The 22,134-nt window shown below is 40.4% G+C and overlaps 1 protein-coding gene across 3 annotated transcripts in view; it reads right to left on the reverse strand.

Moving 5' to 3' along the window:
• SEMA4D (semaphorin 4D) overlaps positions 1-22,134 on the reverse strand; it is a 91,690-nt gene that overhangs the window by 24,219 nt on the left and 45,337 nt on the right. For all 3 annotated transcript variants that reach the window (XM_065740659.1, XM_065740657.1, XM_065740658.1), the window contains exons 2-5: positions 14,504-14,567; positions 4,794-5,182; positions 2,634-2,779; positions 1,737-1,799 (exon numbers count right to left, since the gene is read on the reverse strand). In XM_065740659.1, coding sequence (XP_065596731.1) covers positions 1,737-1,799; positions 2,634-2,779; positions 4,794-4,887 — 303 coding nt within the window. In that variant the 5' untranslated portion in view covers positions 4,888-5,182; positions 14,504-14,567. The remainder of the gene's footprint in view (positions 1-1,736; positions 1,800-2,633; positions 2,780-4,793; positions 5,183-14,503; positions 14,568-22,134) is intronic.

Consider the following 22,134-nt stretch of genomic DNA (forward strand, 5'->3'; position numbering starts at 1 on the left):
GGAGTTCAGGGAGAGTTAAGGCAAAATACCTATTTCCAGACTAACATCTTTTCCAATCACCATCAATAATCTCCAAAAAGGACTGCTGGATACAAAGACCTATTTGCTGAAGTGTATGCAGATGCATGAGAGATGAGACTCACATCATATACAGCCATCATGTCTGTACGTAAGTACTACTAGCAACCTCCGTGGAGAACAAAGTAATCAGAATGCACCAGGGAGAGGCAAAGAGGAAGAGGAACCGGTCCTCAACAGCCTACCACACCTTGTGTTAGGAAGCTAGGTTGCCTTGATGGCTCTCAGTTCAAATAAATGCAGGGAGCTGAGTAAAGCGAAGGTAACTCACTTCACCTCAAATGAGCCCCTGGATGCACCTGCAGTTTTACAATCAGAGTGCAACGAAGAAACTGGAGATATGAGGTGCTCATGTCAAAACTCTCTAATTGGATAGTAGTACTACTTTCTGCACCTGCAGCCTTCGGAACCCTATGCTTTCAAAGCTATTGATGAGTAATAAGGAGACATACAGTGGGAGGGGAGAAACTCAGAAGGACATAGTTCATTATAAATGAACACCATATAAGGAAAGTCTTAGCTTGCAGGGATTCACACTGCTCATTAGTGAAGGCCGTGAAGACCCTGGATGTCAACAGGGAAGGAACTGGCTTGTAAAAGTTTACTGATAAGACAAGATCCGGAATGTAAGCATCAGCTGAAGGCCGGCTGCATTCTGCCTGGTGGGACTGCACCTGCGCACAGCTTGAGTTCATGGAGAGTTCATGAGGGAAAGATTTCTTCATACCTGAGACCCCGGCCCACGACCACCAGGAGGCACCGTGCAAGTGCAAGCTTGAAGAGATACTTCTAGAACTCATTGTAATACAGAGTGGAGACAGGTTATAAATAAGTAATAGGCACTTATGTATATCCATACCTGTACACTATTAAGTAGCTGCTTGTCAGACGTGAGTTGGGCAGAGTTATCCCCCTCACACCCACCAGCAAAATATACACCAGCTTTATAACCTTTAATTGAGTTCTACTGTTTGTTCCACAAATAACTACGGTGAAAGTCTGACCATCAATTTTGCCAAGTAAACCCCAAGTCTGACATATTACTAAGCCATGTGGCAGAACACAAGAGAGGCAAGCCTACCTATGGCCAATTACCATAAACAAACTACCTCTACAGAAAGTCAGTATGAGCAGGTGGAGGAGTCCGTGGCTGACAGAAACACTGAGAGAGCCAGAGACTTGAGCTGCCTGCACTGCCAAACACAGAAGAGACTGGGCTGCTCAGGCACTGGGAAGCATTCTGAACAGTCAGGCCAGCAAGAAGCACACCTGCTCAGGATCACAAAGATGCATGCAGTTAGTGAAAAAATGCACTGGTGGAAAAATTCTGGCCTAGAAAATAAATCCTACATCCTTAAAGCAAACGTAACAGCTGCTATCAACTTGTTCAGTGAAAGTAATATTGGTTTATTAATTTAACGGAAAAACTTATAATAATAAAAACATGAGAATATGCACAGATTCAAACAAGGTTCAACAACAAGCAATAAAATAAGAACTACAAAAAAAGACTAACTGCACTTTCCAAAGCTCGAGTTCATTTAATAATTTAGGTGATTTGAAGATTTAATTTCAAATACTTGGAACCTTTCTTCTTTAGCATCGCTCTTCTTTAAAGGAAGTGTCTATCTTTCCCCATGTTCAACAGAAGAACGTACCTGTTCTGATTTGCCCTTGACTGCACATTTAGTTCTTTTATCTTCAGTGACCTTCCAGTGCAACTAAGCAAAAAACAAGAAACAAAGTGTTGTTTTCGGAACACTTTAATGCAAATGGAGTATTTTCAGTCCTTGCATAATGTAAAAATTAAGCAATTTTAATGCTAGTGGCTGCAATATTTATAAATCATTTTGTAAGTAGCTTTTGAAGGTTCAAAGCCATTCTTCTCAAGAAAGGTGACACTTCCAAACAAATGTGTCATCAGAAGAGTGCAGAAGCACTGCTAGTATCTTTTGGGTTCATTATGATCCTTCTCAAGTTCATTAATGAAATTCCCCATTAACATCTTCATTAGGGAAATGCAGGCGTGTTTTAATTATTTCTCAATTTAATTTGCACTAGAAAAGAACACTTAAACTTACTGGACTAAGGTATACTTTATGATAACAATATCCACTCAAAGCAGTAACTGAAAATCAAGTACTATATGCACGTGAAATTTCCTATCACCATCCTTAAACATTTTGTTCCATGGATTCCATGATGGATCTCTAAGCACCAGCCTGTGTTGCAGATGAGATGAGATGAGATGAGAGTAAGGAGCCTGAGAAGAACCTGAGGTAACACAATCATGTTAGCAGATTTCTGCATGGGTTAACCTACTCAGAGAAGAGTCAGTACATCCAAAGTACCCCTGTAGGTAAGCTAAATCTGAGTGAGATAAATCATATCTCTTCCCATATTACATAAATGTGCAGACACAACTCGAAACATCAAACAGAAGCTGAAACTTGAGGGATAAGACCTTCATCTCAAGCACAGTGCTAACTGGTAAAAAAAATAATGAAAGAATGATTTTTATATGGAGGATAATGTATTCACAAATGCATACTCACCTCATGTTGTTTTTCAGCAATATTCATTGCATTTAATGCAAAGATGACTTCTCTGGCTCCTACATACAGAACATCTCTATCCTTGCTTAACAGCAAGGTTGAATAGTTTGACACTTCAGGTTCATGAAAATGTATTAGTTGGACCTCTGTTGAAATGAAAGGAAAATAGCAGACACAGAAAACATGATCACTCAGGGTCAAGTTTATGGGTCATTATTATAAACTGCCTAACAGCCTTTGAGTATCTTTGAAAGCTACAAAGCTTACTTTGGGCAACACACATAACAACTGACGTATCACCTTGGGAGCTTGGTTCAGCAGAAACAGCAGCTCCCATCACCGACATTAAAATCAATGCTCCCTATTTTCTAGTTCAATTTCAAATGTCTACAAACTTCCTCCTGCAATGATCCCTATAACTCATGTCTGCCTTAACCACTGGAAAAAATTAATTCCTTTTTTTTTCTAACCTTCCATTTCAGTCTGCTGGAATGTCTTCTCCCTTCCACATATCCACCTACCATGGAAAATTAAATAATTCACCATGTGAATTCACCCTCCCTAAAAAAATCCCACCAACAATCCTGCACCGAGAAAGAAGACAATTAAAGATACTACCGCAGCAGAAAGAAGATGTAACCTAAAAAGGAACCATGTACTCAGTGTAAACAAGATTTTCAACTGCAGACTGGAAATGATTCTATAATTCTATGAAATAATTGCACACAACAAAAAGAAATGAGGGAGAATCAAAATAAAAAGGAAGAAGACAAAAGAAAGAGGTAAACATGGGGGAAACAGGCAGTGGAATGAAGAAAAATGCACACTGGAATGGAATGGCTTGGAGAAGGGTGACCAAATTATTAATAAACAGGAATATTTATTCTGCGTGTACAACTGTTATGGAAAAATTACTGAAATCTTGGGATGACAGACTTTGTAAAAGAGACTACCACAAGGTTAATTTAGTTTCACTTTCAAGAGACGGGCAGAAAATATACTACTACTCCCAGTCTTAACAACAAAAATTGCGCCTTTTCATCTGCAGAACTCAAGAAACACTTATTTAAAATTAGATTCACAAGCACGCATTTTCAAATCTTTCACTTGGCAGGAAAATTTCCAAATGGATGAACTGGTTCAGGCAATTCTACCTGTTCATACCAATAAACAGGAAAATTGGGAAAAGTATATCCTACAGCCATCTCATATATCAGCTCATTATATCTATGTTCTTAATCCATTTATCTTTTCCTGTGGAGTGACTCCTTGATATTTAACGTCTTTACTTAAGGCTGCTTCTTCACAATGCCCATATATTTATTTGCTTACAGCACTCCAGGGCTGCTAACTTTAATCAATAGTAGAAGTACAAGTCAAAAAGTCTTTTAAAAGCTAAAATATCCATGATACATGAAAGTGCAGGGAAAAAAAAAAAAAAAAAAAAGGAGTTAAGCAGCAGCCAGTAACTACTTCACAGCCTGTGCTATAGAGATCTCTTTAGATCCAGGCTGAACAATGAAGCCAAGAGCCTACAGAACTATCTAATCCTCATTAGTTCTATTTGCATTTCATCTGATACCTCTTTTTAACTCTACTGTGAAGTTACAACTACTTGCTCCAATTTTACAAGTACAGCAAAATAAGGTTTCTGCAAAAAAGGCTACAATGGTTCGACTCCAGGAATCACAGAATGATCAAATGTTTCTTCACCAGGTGATTTATCTAGTGCTCAATACAATTCAGCACCAATATTCACCTCACCCTGAAAAAAACATTACAAAGAAAAAAATATTAGCTGGAGAGGTACATTTTGTTAAGTATGTTCAGACCTGAAGTCAAAGTAACTTATTAAAACAAAACATAGCTGCTGACTTTTAATCTTGGAGCAAGATTCAGCTGCATGATCCTTCAGCTCAGAAATCTCAATGTAAAAATCCTCCTTTAAAAAGTGACATGTTCATAACTGTTTAAAGTATATGCAGTAAGTCAACTCATTGCACAAGTGACTTGAATATTCTGGTCCTAAGCACCATAGATAGGCTGAGCAAAACCAGAACTAACTGACCAAACCCCACAAGCAGCCTGGAAGAACATACACGCAAAATCCTGATATTGTTGCAATGTCCCACAGTACACTAATGTAGTTTCTTTTCTTACCTCTGTGTTCCCAAGTGATTCTTGGTACAGGACCAAATGCCACTGCTAATTCCAGCAAAACTGCCCAAATTGAATAAAAAGCAAGAAGAGCCATCTTCAGTTCCCTGGCTCGTTGAGAATCCCTTGATAACGGCAGCAGGTAGTTTCTTTAGCAAAAGAAATCCAAATTCCAAGGAGTATTAAAGACCAGACATTTCAGAGCTTGAAAGCAGTTCAAGAAGATTGTTCCAGCCTGACTTGAAAGTGTGTGCTTTCAGCAGATCACTTCTTCAAGGGGACACAGTTTCCAGGATGCTGAATAAAGACTACCCACACTCTCCACAGGCTGCAGAGCTGCTGAGAAGTGCTACTGAACGCATTCTTCAATTTCGTTGAAGAAATAAATGATGCTGTGGAGAGAGGAGGGGAGTAAGAAATAGAAAAGAAAACTGAGTATTGCCAAAAATAGCATACTGCGCACACTGAACTTGCAATACTCCTACAGCTGCCTGCATTGCTTAATTTGGATTAATTGGTGAAAATAAAGTCCTTCAAAACACCCCACACATTACATGGCAAACAGGCAATTATCATAAGCAGTCACTTCAATCTAGAATCCGTAGTATAAATATTTTGAGCTGACACTTATGTTTGATGCTAAAAATTTGATTCCAGTATATAAATTTTCTTACTTAATAAAGAGTGAGCCAAAGAAAAATCACCCTCTGTGATACTCAAAGATAAAAGAAATCACAAAAACTAATTTCAGAGAGCAAGCAAAAGAAGTGCGGCCTAATGCTAAATGCTATTTATATAAACCTGCCCCATCTCCCATCTCGGGATCTTACAAGCAGAAGTGTCATTTCTAGCAGTGTCACTATGCACCAGGAGTGCATGGGGGTCAAAAGAAATACAGCAAACAAAAAGCCAATTTATTGCGTTAAAAGAAAAAAAACAACCTTAAATATTCAAAGTGTTCAATAGTCATGGGGAAGTCAGTCAGCCTCCAAGCTGGTATTCTTAGGCCCAAAAGAGCTCTATCTTCAGTGATCACTAAAATTCATTCATTTCCAATGCTGTTTTTCCATAAGCCTTCACTTTCTTCACTTTCCTCTGATCATTCCTAGGTCAAGGGTCTTGCAAGTATTTACCTTCAGAACAAACTGGTGAAAGAAGGTGAATGCATTCACCACCCAATAAATTACACTGTTTCTAAGTGTTTGAAGTTCTCCACGGGGTTGTACACTTTGGGGGTGCGAAAAAACAAAAAGCAAGCTGCCTTTTGCAGCAGAGCACGAAGCACTTCAGAACTCTAAGTGCCATTTAACAGGGCAGCACCCAAAGATGCCAGACATAAAAGCTAAGAAAGTGAGAATATCTCCAGCAAGAGTGGTTTCTGGTGCTGAAGTCCCTCAGCAAGATAAACGTCCCAGGTTTAGACAAGCAAAGACTAAGAATCTCTGGAACTGTAGAGAGTAATCCACTGTGAACTTAGAAGTAACATGAGTGAGTAGAAGGCAAATTCATCAGAAGCTTTTATGCATGTTTTACTAAATGATTATAGATAAGGTTAAAAAAAAATCTTTGTTCTTCCTACAAATCTTCTGCCTACTCAGAGAAGACAAAAATACAACTTGCTCAAGCAAAGTATTTTATTTTATTTATCTATATTATTTTATTTTGTTGTTATCATCATCTAATTCTCAGTTTGGGTCAGATCTAGCTATTGTAATGGAAAATATAAAAAAGTAATTCCAGTCACTGTATTTTTAGTTAATTTCACTAGGCTTCTTTGTCTCATACCTTTCCTGTTCATTGTCACGGCAACTTCGTGTTTCACTACCCAACACTGTAAGAGCACCCACACATCGGAGTTACAGAAGTATTTTGTGGTTGTGATGCAGATGGTCTTACAGGTAAGTATTTAGAGAATTAACAGCAGTTAAACGACTATGTTCAAGGCAGCTTAGTAATCTTATTTTAATGGAAATGTTAGAGGAAAAGCAGTTAGAAAAAAGAAGTCCGGGCCATTATTTCTACGCATTTTTTCAAGTCATACAAAAGTCTCAAAGAAAAAAAGTCTCATTTCCCTTAAACTTTTGTTGTTGTTGTTGTTTATTTCCCCCCCCCCCCCCAACAGCCGGAACAAAATTGTTCAGCACCAATTCCAGCAACGATTACGTAACTCCTCCAACTTTTCGGGGCTTTTCCTGTTCAGGACATCTTCATTATGAACAATCTTGAAGTCTCCCCAAAGCCACAGTTATACTCCTAGCCTAGCTCACCTAACTCTGGAGAAGCAAAATGACGAAGCACACTGTATTACCTTCTGAAGAGGACAAAATACTAGGTTGAGTTAGTGCATACTTTGCTGTAGGCCAGGGAATTCCTCAAAGCAGAATTCTGTCCTTTCATGTATATGTTTGCAAGACAGAGCCTTTTCATATTATTAAGTTTGACTAAGAGGAAATTATTTGTTGATCTAAGGTAAAGTTTTGCATATTAAAAAAAAGGGGTGGAACACACCACAGTAAATGCTGAGTGCTGAATAGTGCAAGATGTTCTTACTCCTGTTAGTTTAAATAGAGATTAAAATGCGCTCAGTACCCTGTCCTTTAATTTAGCTTTCAGTTTAATTACTCCTCCTCTTCTTCTCCCTCCCTGTGCTGAAAATTGTCTGGAATAACTCCTTAATTCACATCCACTAGGAAGTCACCCGTGATCTGCTAGGAGCCTGTTCTTATGTAACACAAAGGGTAGAAGGAGTCTTTCATTAAAGTTGAGTGCTTTATTTTTGGAAAGTTATGCCTCATAATGCTTTAGGTTTTATAACAAAATGAGAGCTGCAATCACTTGAAAACGAGAATATTTATGAAGTAACGCAGAAATAAACTTGAAATGCTTAGTTAAATAATTGAACTCTAATTAGTGACCACAAGTCTACTTTTTAGCTCTCTGTAAAATTGATGAAAGTTTTCTGACATAAATTTAAATGACTGACTTTCATTTAAGCATTCTGCTCTTGTTTTTAAATCAATATCTGATTAACTGGAGCAAAATAATCCGTACACCACTTGCATGAGTTTTCCATGTTGGTATTTATGGTGACTGAAAACAGGGCAACTACAATAGAAGAAATGATTACCAGAGCTCCTGTCAGTTTGGCAGAGCACAGCTGGAAACAGAGAGCTGTGAACATTCCTGTTGACACAAACAATTTTAGTGCAAAGGCACAGAAAAGAGAAGATAAGCTCCTGCTCTCTCAAAGAACATAAAACTGAACTGTTAGAAAAATTTCAGGATAAGGACCTGCTGCTAACAGGGAACTAACAATGTGAAATACTAATATAAACTAAGAAAGCAGAGAGCTGCTATTTTGACTGGTTTTGAAACAGAAAAAAAATAGTCTGTCTCTCACATGACCCCCACATCACTGGGCATCAAATGAATACATGACAGATTTGCTGGAAATAAAGTGCTCTTGTTCACCTTCCAGAAAAACAAACAAACAAAAAAAAAAAAAAAAAAAAAAACAACCCCAACGCATTACAAAACAGGCTCTGCAATGGGAGAAGCTGAGAAACCAGTAACAGGGAAGAAGGCTCCTGTCTACAATGGAAAACCATCCTGCACAGAGAACACAGAGGCAAAGTATAACACAGAGCTGTACGTGGAAAACAGTGTCATCTTTTACAGGTGTTAATTTTATTAACTCTTATCACTATTGCATTAATTGATTAACAAAGTAATAAAATGCAACACCAAACAACAAGAAGTCACTGTGTTCTCCCCAGTCAGCACTGTAAAGCTGCACTCAAGTGTGAAGTCAGTACGTGGGACACTTGCACAATCCATTTGAATTTTGGAATTTCCAAATTAGGAAATGCTGAATTTTGTAACCCTGATTTTGAAATCAGTTGCTTTTTCCTTTTTTTCCTTTTAATAAGAATTTAGCTGAATTGTGCAATGCCTAAATTCTGCTCAGTATCTACTCAAAGTGCTAAATGGATCTTTTCTTGACAAACCACAAACAGTATGGCAATAGGCAGAGGCACTCGCAACTCCAGCAAGACAGTTGGGACCTCATGATCACTAGCAACAGAACGCTTACCCTCCCTTCTGAAGCAAGAGGGGCACAGTCCCTCCTGGACTCATCTTGGCAGTCCTCTCACAAATGCCCCCACACACCAAGCACCCACAGCATTTTACCCTAACTTTGTACAGCCCTGTACTCTCACTCGGGCCATCTTCTCTTGCCATGGCCTATTCTGGGCTTGTGCTCCCACCACTGCCTCCCCAGCAGGGAGGTTCTCAGACCCTATAAAGGATGAAAACAGGAATGTGGTAAGCTGCATCCAGTTACACTAGCACAGGTGATGCAAGCCTTGGTGAGACTGCAAGACAAATGGCCACCTTCCTCTGGGAAAGGAGGAAGACCTTACATTTACAGTTCTCTACCTCTCATCAAATTACTTCAACATTTTCTGCTGCCCAGGCAAAGCAAAGGAAGAGTGGGCTTCCCATTAAATGCCACCAGGCATCCCCCACCCCACTGGAGCAAACAACACACAGCTCTTCTAGACAACTAATTATACATTAGCATGCTACCATGAAAAGGGATATATGAAATTCAATATAGGGAGACGAGCAAATTTAAAAGCAGTCTGCTGCTTCTGGCAAAAACGGGGTTAAACAATTCATCTGTCAGGGGGCATAAATTCTATGTTCTTCCAAAATAATCTTCAGGGGCTTTAGAAAGCTTTAAGAGAATACAGACATTCTTCCATGTTTACTGTCGCCTATTTAATAACAAAGTTTTTCAGGCCCTGTTAAAAACAAACCACAGAACTATCACTGCAAGAATTTACCTGATTATGATTTTTTTCAATTTGCTTAGTTATTTATTCCAAGAATAGAATGAAAAGTTAGCACTCTTGTATATTAAGCAATCAAAACTACAGAGACAGAAACATACAATTTACCTCTGACAACTGACTTTTATTTATGTAGTTCATTTATTTTAGACCAGTAAGGGCAGGCTAGACATATCCCTTGCTTTAGTTTTCAACCTTTCACAACTCAAAAGCACAGTGCCATTTTTAGTCTGCATGACAGAAAACATCATTTCTACACTCTTTTCTTTATTATACAATACATATAAGCTCACTTTTTGACGAGGTGAATTAAAATCTCAAACTAACAATTCAGAGTCCCTTTATGAGTAATACAAATGTAGAGAAACTGAATTATTTGCTTTTTGAACTTAAAAATATCTTACAGGTACTAGGTACTCATTTAATTTTTGAGCTTATAAAAGTATCTTACAGATACTAAGTTCTCATAAACCAGATAAAGCTTTCTACAACAATCTGATGCAGTCTTTACCTGTACAGCAAAGCTTGTTGGAAGATACATGCTAGTACTAAAAGAGAACAAAAAAATTCTAAGGAAACCAAATTTTCAATTATATGTCCTGACTAAAATTTTTAGTCTCTCTGAGAGCTTCAGCCTGCGAGCAGTTGCAGGGCAACAGTCCTCCTGGGATCACTGATTTATGGTGGTATAATCCCCATGACTAAAGTCACATGAAAGGATAGAGGCTCTCTAGGAAGGACAGGTTGTGAAGGGAAGGTGCTCTTTATGTGACAGTGCAGCTGGAGAACATGAAGCTCTGCCTGGGGATGAACGAGGAGCTGACTGTAGGCTTACAGGTGAGGATTAATGAGAAGACAAGAAAGAGGACATATCTAACTAGAAGGAACAAGTGGATGAGGCCCTTCAGACAAACAGAAGCTGCCTCACTATTGGAGGCACCAGTCCTCACGGAGGACAACACAGCAACGTATAAGCAGTTCAAGAAGTTCTCCACCAATAAGAGGCTTATTGGGCATGCCAGGGTCAAAGGCAGCCTTGGCTGCAATGACCACGACCTAGGTGAGTTTGAGATCCTGAGAGCAAGGAGGAAACAAGCTGTTATGTATAGGTTGGATGGGCAGGTTGAACAAAAACTATTTGAATGGCTGGGTCCAGAGTGGTGATCAGTGGTGTGCTCCAGGGATCAATACCAGATCCAGTCCCATTTAACATCTTCATTCATGAACTATGTGGTGGAACAGAGCACAGCATTAGCAAGCCTCCACATAACGTAAGTAGGAAGAGTAGATGACATGCCACTGGCACCTAGACAGGCTAGAGAGACAGGCTGACAGGAAACTCAAGTAGTTCAACTAGTAGAGTTATGCACATGGGGAGGAACAGCCCCAGGCACCAGAATATGCTGGGGGCCAGTCAGCTGTAAAACAGCTACACAGAAGTGGATCTGGGGGTTTCAGTGGGCACCAAACTTAACATGAGTCAGTAATGAGCCTTTGCTGCTAAGCAGACCAATGGTATCCTCGACTGCATTAGGCCAAGTATGGCCAGCACGTCACAGACTCATAGAAGCCTTAGAGTTGAAAGGGAACTCTGAAGGCCATCTAGTCCAACTCCCATGAACTGAACTGGGACACAACAGCTAGATCAGGTTGCCCAGGCCTTATCCAGCCTCGCCTTGAAAGTCTCCAAGGAAGGGACATCAACCACATCACACTGAGTTTGTTCCATGTTTCAGGTTTGTTCCAGTGCCTCGCCACTCTCACTGTAAAAGATCTTTTCCTTATATCTAACCCTAATCTATCCTCTTTGAGCTTGAAACAATTTTCCCTTGTCTACCACCTGCTAAAGGGTCGGTCCCCTTCTTTCCTGTGGCTTCCCATTAAATACTGAAAGGCTGCTATCAGGTCACCTCACAGCCTTCTCTTCTCCAAGCTGAACAGCCACAGCTTTTTCAGCCTGTCCTCATAGGAGAGGTGTCCCATTCCTGTGGCCCTTCTCTGGACACACACCTATAGGTTTATGTATCTCTTCTGTACTGAGGACTCCACAGTACTCCAGATGAGGCCTCACCAGTGCAGAGTAGAAGGGCAGGATCACCTCCTTTAACCAGCTGGCCACGCTTCTTTTGATGCAGCTTAGGATACAGTTGGCTTTCTGGGTTGCAAGGGCACATTGCTGGGTCATGTACAGCTTTCCATCCCCCAGTACCCCCAGGGCTTTTATAGCACAGCTGTGCTCAATCATTTCATCACCCAGTTTGTATAGGCAATGGGAGCTGCCTTGACCCAGGTGCAAGATCTTGCACTGGATTTGTTGAACCTCAAGAGGTTCACCTGGGTGAGACTGACAGGTCAGCAGCTCCCAGGGTCATCTTTCTTACCCTTTTTAATGATGGGCATGATATTAGCTATTTTCCAGTCACCAGAGACTTCATCTGATTGTCACAACTTGTCAAATATCATTGAGAGTGGTTTGGCAACTGTATCAGCCAATTCCCCTAGGACTCTGGGATGCATCTCATCAAGACCCACAGACTTGTGGATGCTCAGGTTCCTCAGGTGGATATTAACTTGATCTTTGCTTACAGTGGGAGAGACATTTCTTCCTCAATCCCCCTCTACCACATCAAACATTCGAGGGCTATGGGACAAGCAGTTATCAGGGAAGACTGAGGCAAAGAATCTGTTGAGTACCTCCGCCTTCTCTTTGTCTGTCAATACCAGCTTGTCTCTGTCACTCCCGGGGGGGTGGTATGCCCTACTAGACTTTCCTTTTCTGGCTGAGGTGCCTGTAGAAGCCTTTCTTGTTCTTTCTGGCACTCTTAGCCAAGTTCAGTTCAAAGTAGGCCTTGACTTTCCTGATCCCATCCCTACACATCTTAGCAGCTTCCTTTTACTCTTCCCACAGTATCTGCCCCTGTTTCCACTGCCTGTGGATTTTCTTCTTGCTCTTAGTTTGACCATCAGGTTCCAGTTCAGTCAGGCTGGTCTTGTGCCTTCCATTCCTGACTTGCTACACCTGGGGATGGAGAGCTCTTGTACCATGAAGAAAGTCTCCTTAAATATCTGCCAGCTCTGCTTCAAACCCTTGCCCACGAGGACAGTTTCCCAGGATGTTTTGTTGAAAAATTCCCGGAAGAACTGGAATTTAGCTTTCCTGAAGTTCACCTTCCTACATTTACTCTTCACCTGTTTCATCTCTCCAGAGCATGAAGTCAACCAAAACATGGTTAAGACAAGTGATCCGATCCCTCTCCTTAGTGGAAGCATAAAGCCAGGACTAGAAGCAGTGGGCACAAACCGAAACACAAGAGGTTCCCTCTGAACATCAGAAAACATGTTTTTATTGTGCACTGGCACAAGCTGACCAGAGGCTGTTGGAGATCTTCAAAAACTACCTGGACATGGTCCTGGGCAACCTGCTCTTGGTGGTCCTGATTGAGCAGGGACTTCAGACCAGATGGACCCAGAGGTCTCTTCCAACTCAACCATTCCATGAGGTCAAGCAGAATATTTTCCTGATTCCGCATGATAAATACTCAATACACAAGTACTCAGGAAAATGATTATTGAGTATAAATTGGGAAATATTTACAATCTTAAGTGGAATACCTGAGTCTTTTTTTTAAGCCCTCATTCCTGTGTTTGTTTGGTTTTTTTTTTCTTAACTACTAGGCCAAGCAAAACAAAGCAGGGAAAAGCAAAATCCCAGAAAGATACAAGACAAACCACTATGCTGAAAAAAGGTAAAGTTTACTAGAAGATGAACTACAATGTCAGGTGGAAAAAAAGAAACCAAAGACTACAAAAGACAAGGGATAGTGAGTCTCATTTTCCAGATAATTATAACTATAATGTCGTTAGACCCTGTCTCCAAAGATAACAGGAAAGAGTAAATGGGTTTGCTTCTGCTTACTTCTTTTTCTTAAAAGAAAACTGACTCCGGCCTTGGACAAGTCAAACTCTGAGACAGCAGAAGCTGAGGGCATTGCTATAGGTCCTCAGCCTGGCTGTGTAAAAGAAAACTAAACAGAAATTATTACTAAACAGAAATTATTAATGTAAAACAGCATGGATGATAAGTGAGACCAATTTACAGCTGCAATGCCAGCACCTTTTGCTAACCTGGTTCATGAGCTATCCCAAATGCAGAATTTAAGACCTGCTCAGGGAAAACATGTTTAAGACACTTTTCTGCTTCAGTGAGTTCTACTAGACATTGAACTTATGTTATGACAATGTCAGTGGTACAGTAGGAACTGTTCAACTAAGAAATAAGGCTGCTGAAATTTCAACTTCATATCCCCCTACCATTTAAACATATCCTCACACTATACAGTATTGATCAGCTTCTTTGTAATTTCTTCTCAGCCTTATGGGGCTAGCTCAATCAATCAAGATTATTTAAAGATGTTTACTGGTAACCAGTGGTACTCTCGAAGGCACCTGAATGTCTAAATCAGCTGTTCTTAGTTAAAAAAAAAAAACTGTACAGGATGTCCAGCAATGCTTTCACTGCTTTTCATCTTTCAAATACACAGTTGTCTCTGAAAGCAAGGCCACTATCCCTCTGACACATACTTTGCAATCATGAATAGGACCTTTCAGTAGTAACTAACAGGTAAGGTTAAATTCTGTTATTAAGTGGAAAAAATCCCTTTTCTGATAAATTTCTTGATAAATATTTCAATCTCTAACTGAAACAAAATAATAAATCAAGCTTACTATAACTTAATTCATATTTGCTATACCAAAGAAGATACTAGTGTTCCTGTTTATGAGTATCTTATGTATCTTATGAGCCACTAATAATCTCATTGCAATAGCAGGGAGGGGATAACCCACATTTTACCATACCTGGCACTTCTTGGAAACTCCTGCTCAACTCTGAAACTGTGGAGTCATCAGAAATCCTTCTCTTCTGCAAAAGATAATATACGGAATTTGACAATTATTACCACATAAACCCAAAGTGCAATTTTTGGTAAGGGAACTGTAATAAGTCCTCCCCAAGAGTTTTGCTTTCATTTCCCAGATTCTCTGTAAGAGACTGTTTCCAATAGAGACCAGAACTGATATATCTGTATCCAACGAGCCAAGATCCTGATACTGCACTTAAAAAAAAAATACTAAGCAGTTCTGATAAAATCACATGCACCAGCTTTCTTCAAACTCTTTGTTTGTTTGCTCTCTCCCAAGCCTTCCTGTACAAAACTATTCAGCATTTGTTTGTGGTAGCAATTATTGATCCTGGTAAGCACCTGGGACCCTCTCTTACACCACAACTGAATGTACCAAGTTCTAAAAATTTAGACTCCAGCAGTTACAAAACCAATTAGCTTTATCAAATCTACGCCCAGCAATTTCAACACTCCTGCATTACCAAGCTGATGTTTACAAAAGCTTAGAGCAAGAATATCTGGATATTTTTGAAAAAACCTAGTGTGTTCATACTTGGGAGGATTAATGTCCTTAAATACAATTCACCACAATTCCCATTTGGATTTTACTGAACTGAACACTGAACTCTTCCCATCTAAATGGGAAGACAGCACATATGAAATAATTACCGCTGTACATCTGAAGGTTCAATTCTGGATCCAGAGGATTATATTTCAAGGCAGACAATACAGAAGGCTCAGAAACAAATAGACCAGACAAAATTACAAAATCTGAGATAAATATTACAGGTCTAAAAGGAAAGGCAGAACCTATACAGTATATTCTCAGGACCACAATGTCTGTCCTGTCCTTCAACAGTGCACATTTTGTGACGCCCTGTATGCTAGCAGATATCAAACAGCGACATCAAACCTAGTTTTGCTAGAGAAAAATGTCTTTCAGCAATTTTTTTTTTTTTTTTTTTTTGCTACAGAAAGGGAACTCTCTGATTCTTTCACTACAATTTTTTAGACAAAACATCCCACAGAAATCTCTTCCCTATCTATGGTATTACCCAGTAGATATTTTTTGCATGCACTAGAAGCAAATAAGCAACCCTTGTTGTAAATACAACAACCTATCTTTCATTCTGCATAAGAAAAAAGAACAGCAACGACAGGCAAACAGTGAATCACTCTGGAAATCAAGAAGCTCTCCATAAGCTAGCTTACACCTGATCATCACTCTGGCTGTAAAGAAATGGAGTTGAAATTTGTAGAAGTAGCCACTTGCCATGGTGATTAACAGTAACTTTGATTTTCAGATCCCAGAGTGCTTCCTCACATCTTATTGCTTAAGAGTGCAAATAAACATACTCATTTCAGTTGTAGGTACATTACAGAGTAAAGAAAATTCTCTTTTGCTCTCCTTAGAGATGACATCCAATATTCTGTGGCTTTCGCGCTTTCTTTATAATGAAGCACTCACATCTAAGAAATAGTTACAGGTAGATGACAAATTGCTCCAACAAACCTTTGCAGCAAATCAGCTGATCAGCAGACTTCAGCTGCTCTGAACATCGCTTGTCAAGAAGCAATCAGCTTCAGGTTTCTGAGCCCAGACACAACGGAGGGGCAGAAAGCCATATAAGGGAGGGACATAAGGACAGAGCCTATGTCAGCAAACCCCTGGATCTCCATGGAGGTGGGAGAGATGGCAAGAAGCTGCAAAGATGCAAAGGCTGCCATGCCTCAGCTCCAGAACTCAGACCCCCATGAGCTCTTAATTCCAATTCAGGGCTTCCTCTTGAGAAGGGACATGGAAGGAAATGCCTGTAAACAGTTACCTGGTGGGGGGTCTAGGGTGTTAGTTTTTTGTTGTTGTTGTTGTTTTTAAACACAGAACTACACGGCTGCAGGATCTGGAGTGAGGGCATCTAAATGCAGATGAAGGTTAGTCTGCAGTACAGGTAGACTTAATCCTTTGGTGAGGTGTCTGCTGGCTGCCTGTTTGGACACCTGTTGTCACACTAGGCATGGGTAACTAGTCACAGACTGCCAAAAGCTATGATACAATTATACATTTTAATTCAACCAGTACTTGAATATAAAATTAACATTCATGTAAATTACACAAGTTTTCAGGCACTCTACAGGTCTTCTCATTTGACCCAGATCTCTCATACGATCCTTTAGAACAGGTACTAAAAGAGTTCCCTAGCAACCTCAAATGTTGTCAGCTTTTAAGAGCGAAAATCATATTTCAGGGTAAATTTGAGGGAAAAAAAACCTGATTATTTTAGTAGAAATTACTTAAGCTTGGAAGAAAAGTACATAGACAACAACAACAAAAAAAAACTACACAACGAAAAGCTCATTATTTTGACAACTGTGACTAAGTCCTCCAAGATTAAAGAAAACACCTACTGGATTATAAATGAAAGATGTCCTGGAATACATTAAGTAGAATAACATGACAGCCACCTTAAGCAAAATTCACATAAAAGACCATCAATCTTTCATGTATATATGCAGATATACATATATATATACATATAAATATGTATATCACATGCACATGCATACATATTAATTTATTTGAGGATTTTCTTCTAATCTGTCAAACCTGAAGACACAGCTATTGCTATTGCAACATACCTCTGACTATCACAGACAACTTGCACACATACAAAAACCTTGTACGATTTTCTTCTTGTACCAGCTACCATCCAAATCAACAGCATTTATTTAATCTTTTATTTGGGCTTACATTTTAATGATGTATCTAGGTACAAGCTAAGCTAACAGAGAAAAAAGAAAGGAAGCAGAGAAAACTTATAAGCTTATATATAGCTTATAAGCAAATTCTAAGCACTCAGAAAACCCTCTGGGAGATGATGGAGGCAAACATTAACTCTGGGAATCTTTGCTTTACTATAGCGTCATTTACCCATCTTACCAAAACTGTTTCCAGATGAAGATCTTGATGACTGAGAGTTAGCATTTGCTTCTCATACCTAAAGTCAGCCACAAACTACACTAGGAGTCTTAGAAAACTATTTTTAATGTTCGTACTGAAGCCACAGGTTAAGCGGACAGGTAGCTATGAATAATTAAAGCCACATACACTGCTCACATGCACCACGGTACAAATGGTCTTGTGGCTACACAAGTGATTTTAGAATTTTAAAGTAAAATAATTACATGAGAGGATAAGTTAGGTAACAAAATTTAAGAACCATACCTATTATCAGTTCTTTATTTCAGTAGTTTTGTATTTACAATCATAGAATCACAGAAGTGCTCAGTCTGTAAAAGACCTTCAAGATCATCAAGCCCAACCTCAACCTAACCATACTACCCTAACAGCCCTTAGTCATGTCCCTGAGCACTATTATGGCCCTTTGTCACATGAGAACTCTTCTTCTGTCTCGGCTATTTTCAGTTAGCCCAAGCTAGACTAGGACCATCAGCTTTCAATTCTCCTTACCGTCCTAACTCTATGAAGCTCACAAGCACCATCAATTTTTCCAAAGTTATAATCTTATCCAAACATTAACTCAAGACGATTGTAATAAAATTTTAATCAAGAGCATACTGGTGGTTCTGTATCAGATTCTGGGCACCAGAATTACAACTCTGTAAGACCAAGAGCCACAGAACATTAGAGAAAGTTAAAGAGGAAGCACAACTGCACGTAGATAATAGCAGATACGAGCATTTAGACTTTATATTTTATATTATATTTTATGGTGATGTAAAATTTATGTGTACTCACAACAAGGTAGATTTGCTTAGCAAAGCAGCATTAGAATATTTTAAATGGTCAATAAACAATGTACTCTTTGCAGAGGAAATATCACTGGAAGCGTATCAATCACACTTGCAAAAAGATCAGTTTAAAAAATAAAATGAAAAACAAAAAACAAAAAGAAGCTTGTATATCACAACCTTTGCCTCACGGATGCCTTACCCTAAAGGACTGTCAGCTGCCCATTACGTGGATGTGCTTCCCAGTATTAAACAGAGAAGTGAATGTCATCAATTTCTATATCCACTATAACAAAAAAGCTAAAATCAACACGTTTTAATTTAATGTGTAATTTTAATACCTTAGATCATACATTTTGTCTCCTTTCAAATATTTGCTATTCAAACATTCCATCTGATTTCCTTTGTTTTTTTTTTTTTAATATAAGGTGCTCTAAGCACTGGTTATAAGCTACAGTTTAAATATGTACAAGAGCATTTCCTGAACACTGAGACCACAAACAGAGAAGTGCTACTTTCACAATGTTTCACACTGAGTGGTTTTCAACACTTCACTATTCTTTTCTCCCTACATTTAAGATGGATTCTTTGAGGGGAAAAAAAAAAAAAGGAAAGCAATGAGAAGATGAGAGTCTTTAAGGTTTAAAGAACAGCAGCTTTTAAAACAACAAGTTTCACAAGTTACTGAGATAGTTGCCAGGCCCTGAAGTTTTCTGGGTTTCAGAGGCAAATAGAAAAGCCATCTTGTCAGCAGAGTGCAAGTTTTCAGCACCACAGCATCCGAGCATCATATGCTCATTTGCAACAACCAGCTAATGAACTGTACAAACCCAGTGTGCACTGCCAAGCACTGCTCACTGAAAGCAGCAGCAACAAGGCAAAATGCAAAACACAACTCTTAAACCACAGATCTTCCAAATTACTGTCTTCTGCTTTTCAGTTTTGTTGTTGTTCTCTCCAAAATAAATTGCCTGGCAGCAGGCAGGGAAGGAAGAGAAGAAAGAAGTTTCAACTCAGTGCACAAGATAAAAAACATCTCTTTAACCTGCACAGCAAAACATTGTTCAGCTCCCTCAAGAGAAACCTTGGTAAAAGTTACCTGTAGGTCCCGAGTAAAGGCATCAATGCTTAAAAAACAGCAACATTCATTTCAGGGAGACAGAAGCCACTTCCTAGGTTGTGCAAGCTACAGCGTGGGTTCCCCAGGGGCACTGCGCAAGACTGCTGAAACAAGGAATTTGACCCAAGCTATTCTCAAAACAAAACAAAAATAACAAAAACAAAGCTTAATTTTGTTTGTCTGAATGAAATTCAGAAGTTGAACCGTGCAGTAAGGTTCAACTATCAAAAAAACGACTAAAATTCACAGGTGGAATTTATCCACTTTTTGTGAAAACAAACTAAAACCAATCACGTCCAAACAAAACCCTAAGAGCTATCAAAAAAGGATTTCCTCAAGCTTTACAAGTTACGTAAGGACATCTCCAACTTAGGAAAAATAGGTAAAATCTGTTGTGCTTCTAAACATCCTTATCTTACTGATCATGCACTACCACTCTCTTATCACACATGTCTTCAGAAGTATCTTCTCACATGTCCAGCTGCACAGTCATTTACATAACGAGAATGTGATTAGACTGGTTAGAGTGATACCTGTGTGAAAAACATGCTCACTTACTGGCAAAACAACCATAATGGACTGCAGGAGATTGGGACATTCACAAATCCTCCTGAACTGCACTCCCAGTTTCAATTGGTATAAAGAGCTGTGACACCCAGCTGGCAAACAGAACTGTAGCAACAACCTGAGTGCTCAGTTGCAAATGCTGAAGGGAAGGCAGCGTCCCTCCCATGCCTCACCTGCCATTCCACTCAGTTGCCCTGCTGCCCACTACACACACTAGCTTTGCATTTGACATGAATCATGCTTGCTAAACTGGAAAAGCCATGCCACTTTTCCTTCATCAGCAAAGCCCTCTTTTGAAATGCTAGATGTTTTCTTTGACTAAAAGAAATATGCATTTTATCTGCACGGAGTTTCTTGAAATGTCACCAAGTGCTGTCATATTCCTTCTTCCCAGGCACCCAGATGAAGCCAGTGCAGACGCCACCACTCCTGTAGCTGTTTCGTTTTTTTTTCCTGCCAAGAGTTTCAACACTCCTGTTTCTATACAAGACAAAGAAGCAGAGAGGTTCTGGGAGCTACACATAACGTGAATTCCTTCTTTCCCATGATCCAGTCATGGATCCCCCTTTGGGATAGGTGTGTCCCATCAACAGATAACAGGCCAGGAGCCGAGTAAACTGTCCCATGGTCAAAAAACCCAAAGTGTCTATCTCTACACCAACCTCTCAGCCAGTTATTCATCACTTGTGTTTTCCTAGCCCATTCTGTGTCCTTCACCGCCCCAGAAGGTATGGAAGCAAACACCACTTGTGCTCCCACCCCTTGAACTAATCGCCCTAATCCCCTAAAATCTCTTTTCATAGTTCGCAGACTTCTCTGAGATATTTCATTGCAGTCTGCCTGAACTACTAGTAATGGGTAGTAGTCAGTGGGGCGTATCAAGTCCGGGAGTCTTCTAGTAATGTCCCTGATTCGAGCCCCAGGGAGACAGCACACTTCCCTGCAGTTTGGGTCTGGTCTGCAAATGGGGCCCTCAGTTCCCTTTAGAAGTGAGCCACCCACTACGATCACCTTCCTTTCTTTCTTAGTAGCAGCAGTCTCAATGCACGGAGGTGACTGCCTTGCCATTGGTGACCTCCTGCGGGAATCTTCCTGCACTTCACCCCTTATCACCTCTTCAACTTCCAATGCTGCAAATCTATTGCTTAGGGGTATCTGGGGGCACTGGGGAGGCAGAGGGGGAGATCGCCCACGGCACCGAGTAGGGACTCTCTGCCAGCCCTCCCTATCCCTCAGATATCCCCCTTCTGCCCTACGGGGACAGGTCAGGGAGTCCACCAGAAACTGTGGGGGATCTCCCTGGTACCTTTCTCTCTGGCACTCTAGGGAGTTACTCCACCAGTCAATCTCCCTCTCACAGTCCCTGATGGCCCTCAGTCTCTCAACCTCCTCCTTCAATTCAACCACCATGTTAAGCAGATCTTCCACCTGCTCACACCTTGCACAGGAGAACTGCTTAGCACCCTCATCTAGTAGTAGCAGGCTCTGACACTCCTTGCAACCAGAGACCTGTGTAGCCACACTTCTAGGCAGACCTTCTGTCTGGGTCGCCACAGCCTTCTTAAGGCAAGCCCTCTGTCTTGTAGAGACCATGACAGAAAAAAATAAAAACAAAGAAACGAAAAAAAATTGAGAGTAAATAAATAAATAATGGTTTATAATAATATATATATAGATATGAATTGAATGTGATACTTCGCGGCCCTCCCTGAGCCCTTCAGGGATATACCCCTTCAGCCCTAATCAGCTGAGGAGTGTGGGCGAGGGCGCTGAAACCCTGGCAACGCCTATGCCTCGTTAACACCTACCTCGTTAACACCTGCGCGTCGTTAACGCTTCGTTAACCTCTCGCGAGAACAGCCGTTGGGACTAGCTGCTCTCACTCGGTTCCCGAGAGACTGGAACCTCCCGAAAACCCACCCTGTACCTCAATCAGCCACTGCAGCTCCGGCTGTGCCGACTCCAAAGCAGTTGATCACGAGGACTGAGCGGTACTTCCGGGTTCTGATCGTTTTAAATCCCCCGCCGTTTCCCTGGCAACGCCTACGCCACGTCAGCCTCTCGCGAGAGAGAGCTGCCGGGGTCTGCCGGGACTAGCTGCTCTCACTCGGTTCCCGAGAGACTGGAACCTCCCGAAAACCCACCCTGTA

This window comes from Cyrtonyx montezumae, unplaced genomic scaffold, assembly GCF_038088225.1.
Source record: "Cyrtonyx montezumae isolate F1298 unplaced genomic scaffold, pur_monq_1.0 scaffold_29, whole genome shotgun sequence".
Classification (NCBI taxonomy): domain Eukaryota; kingdom Metazoa; phylum Chordata; class Aves; order Galliformes; family Odontophoridae; genus Cyrtonyx; species Cyrtonyx montezumae.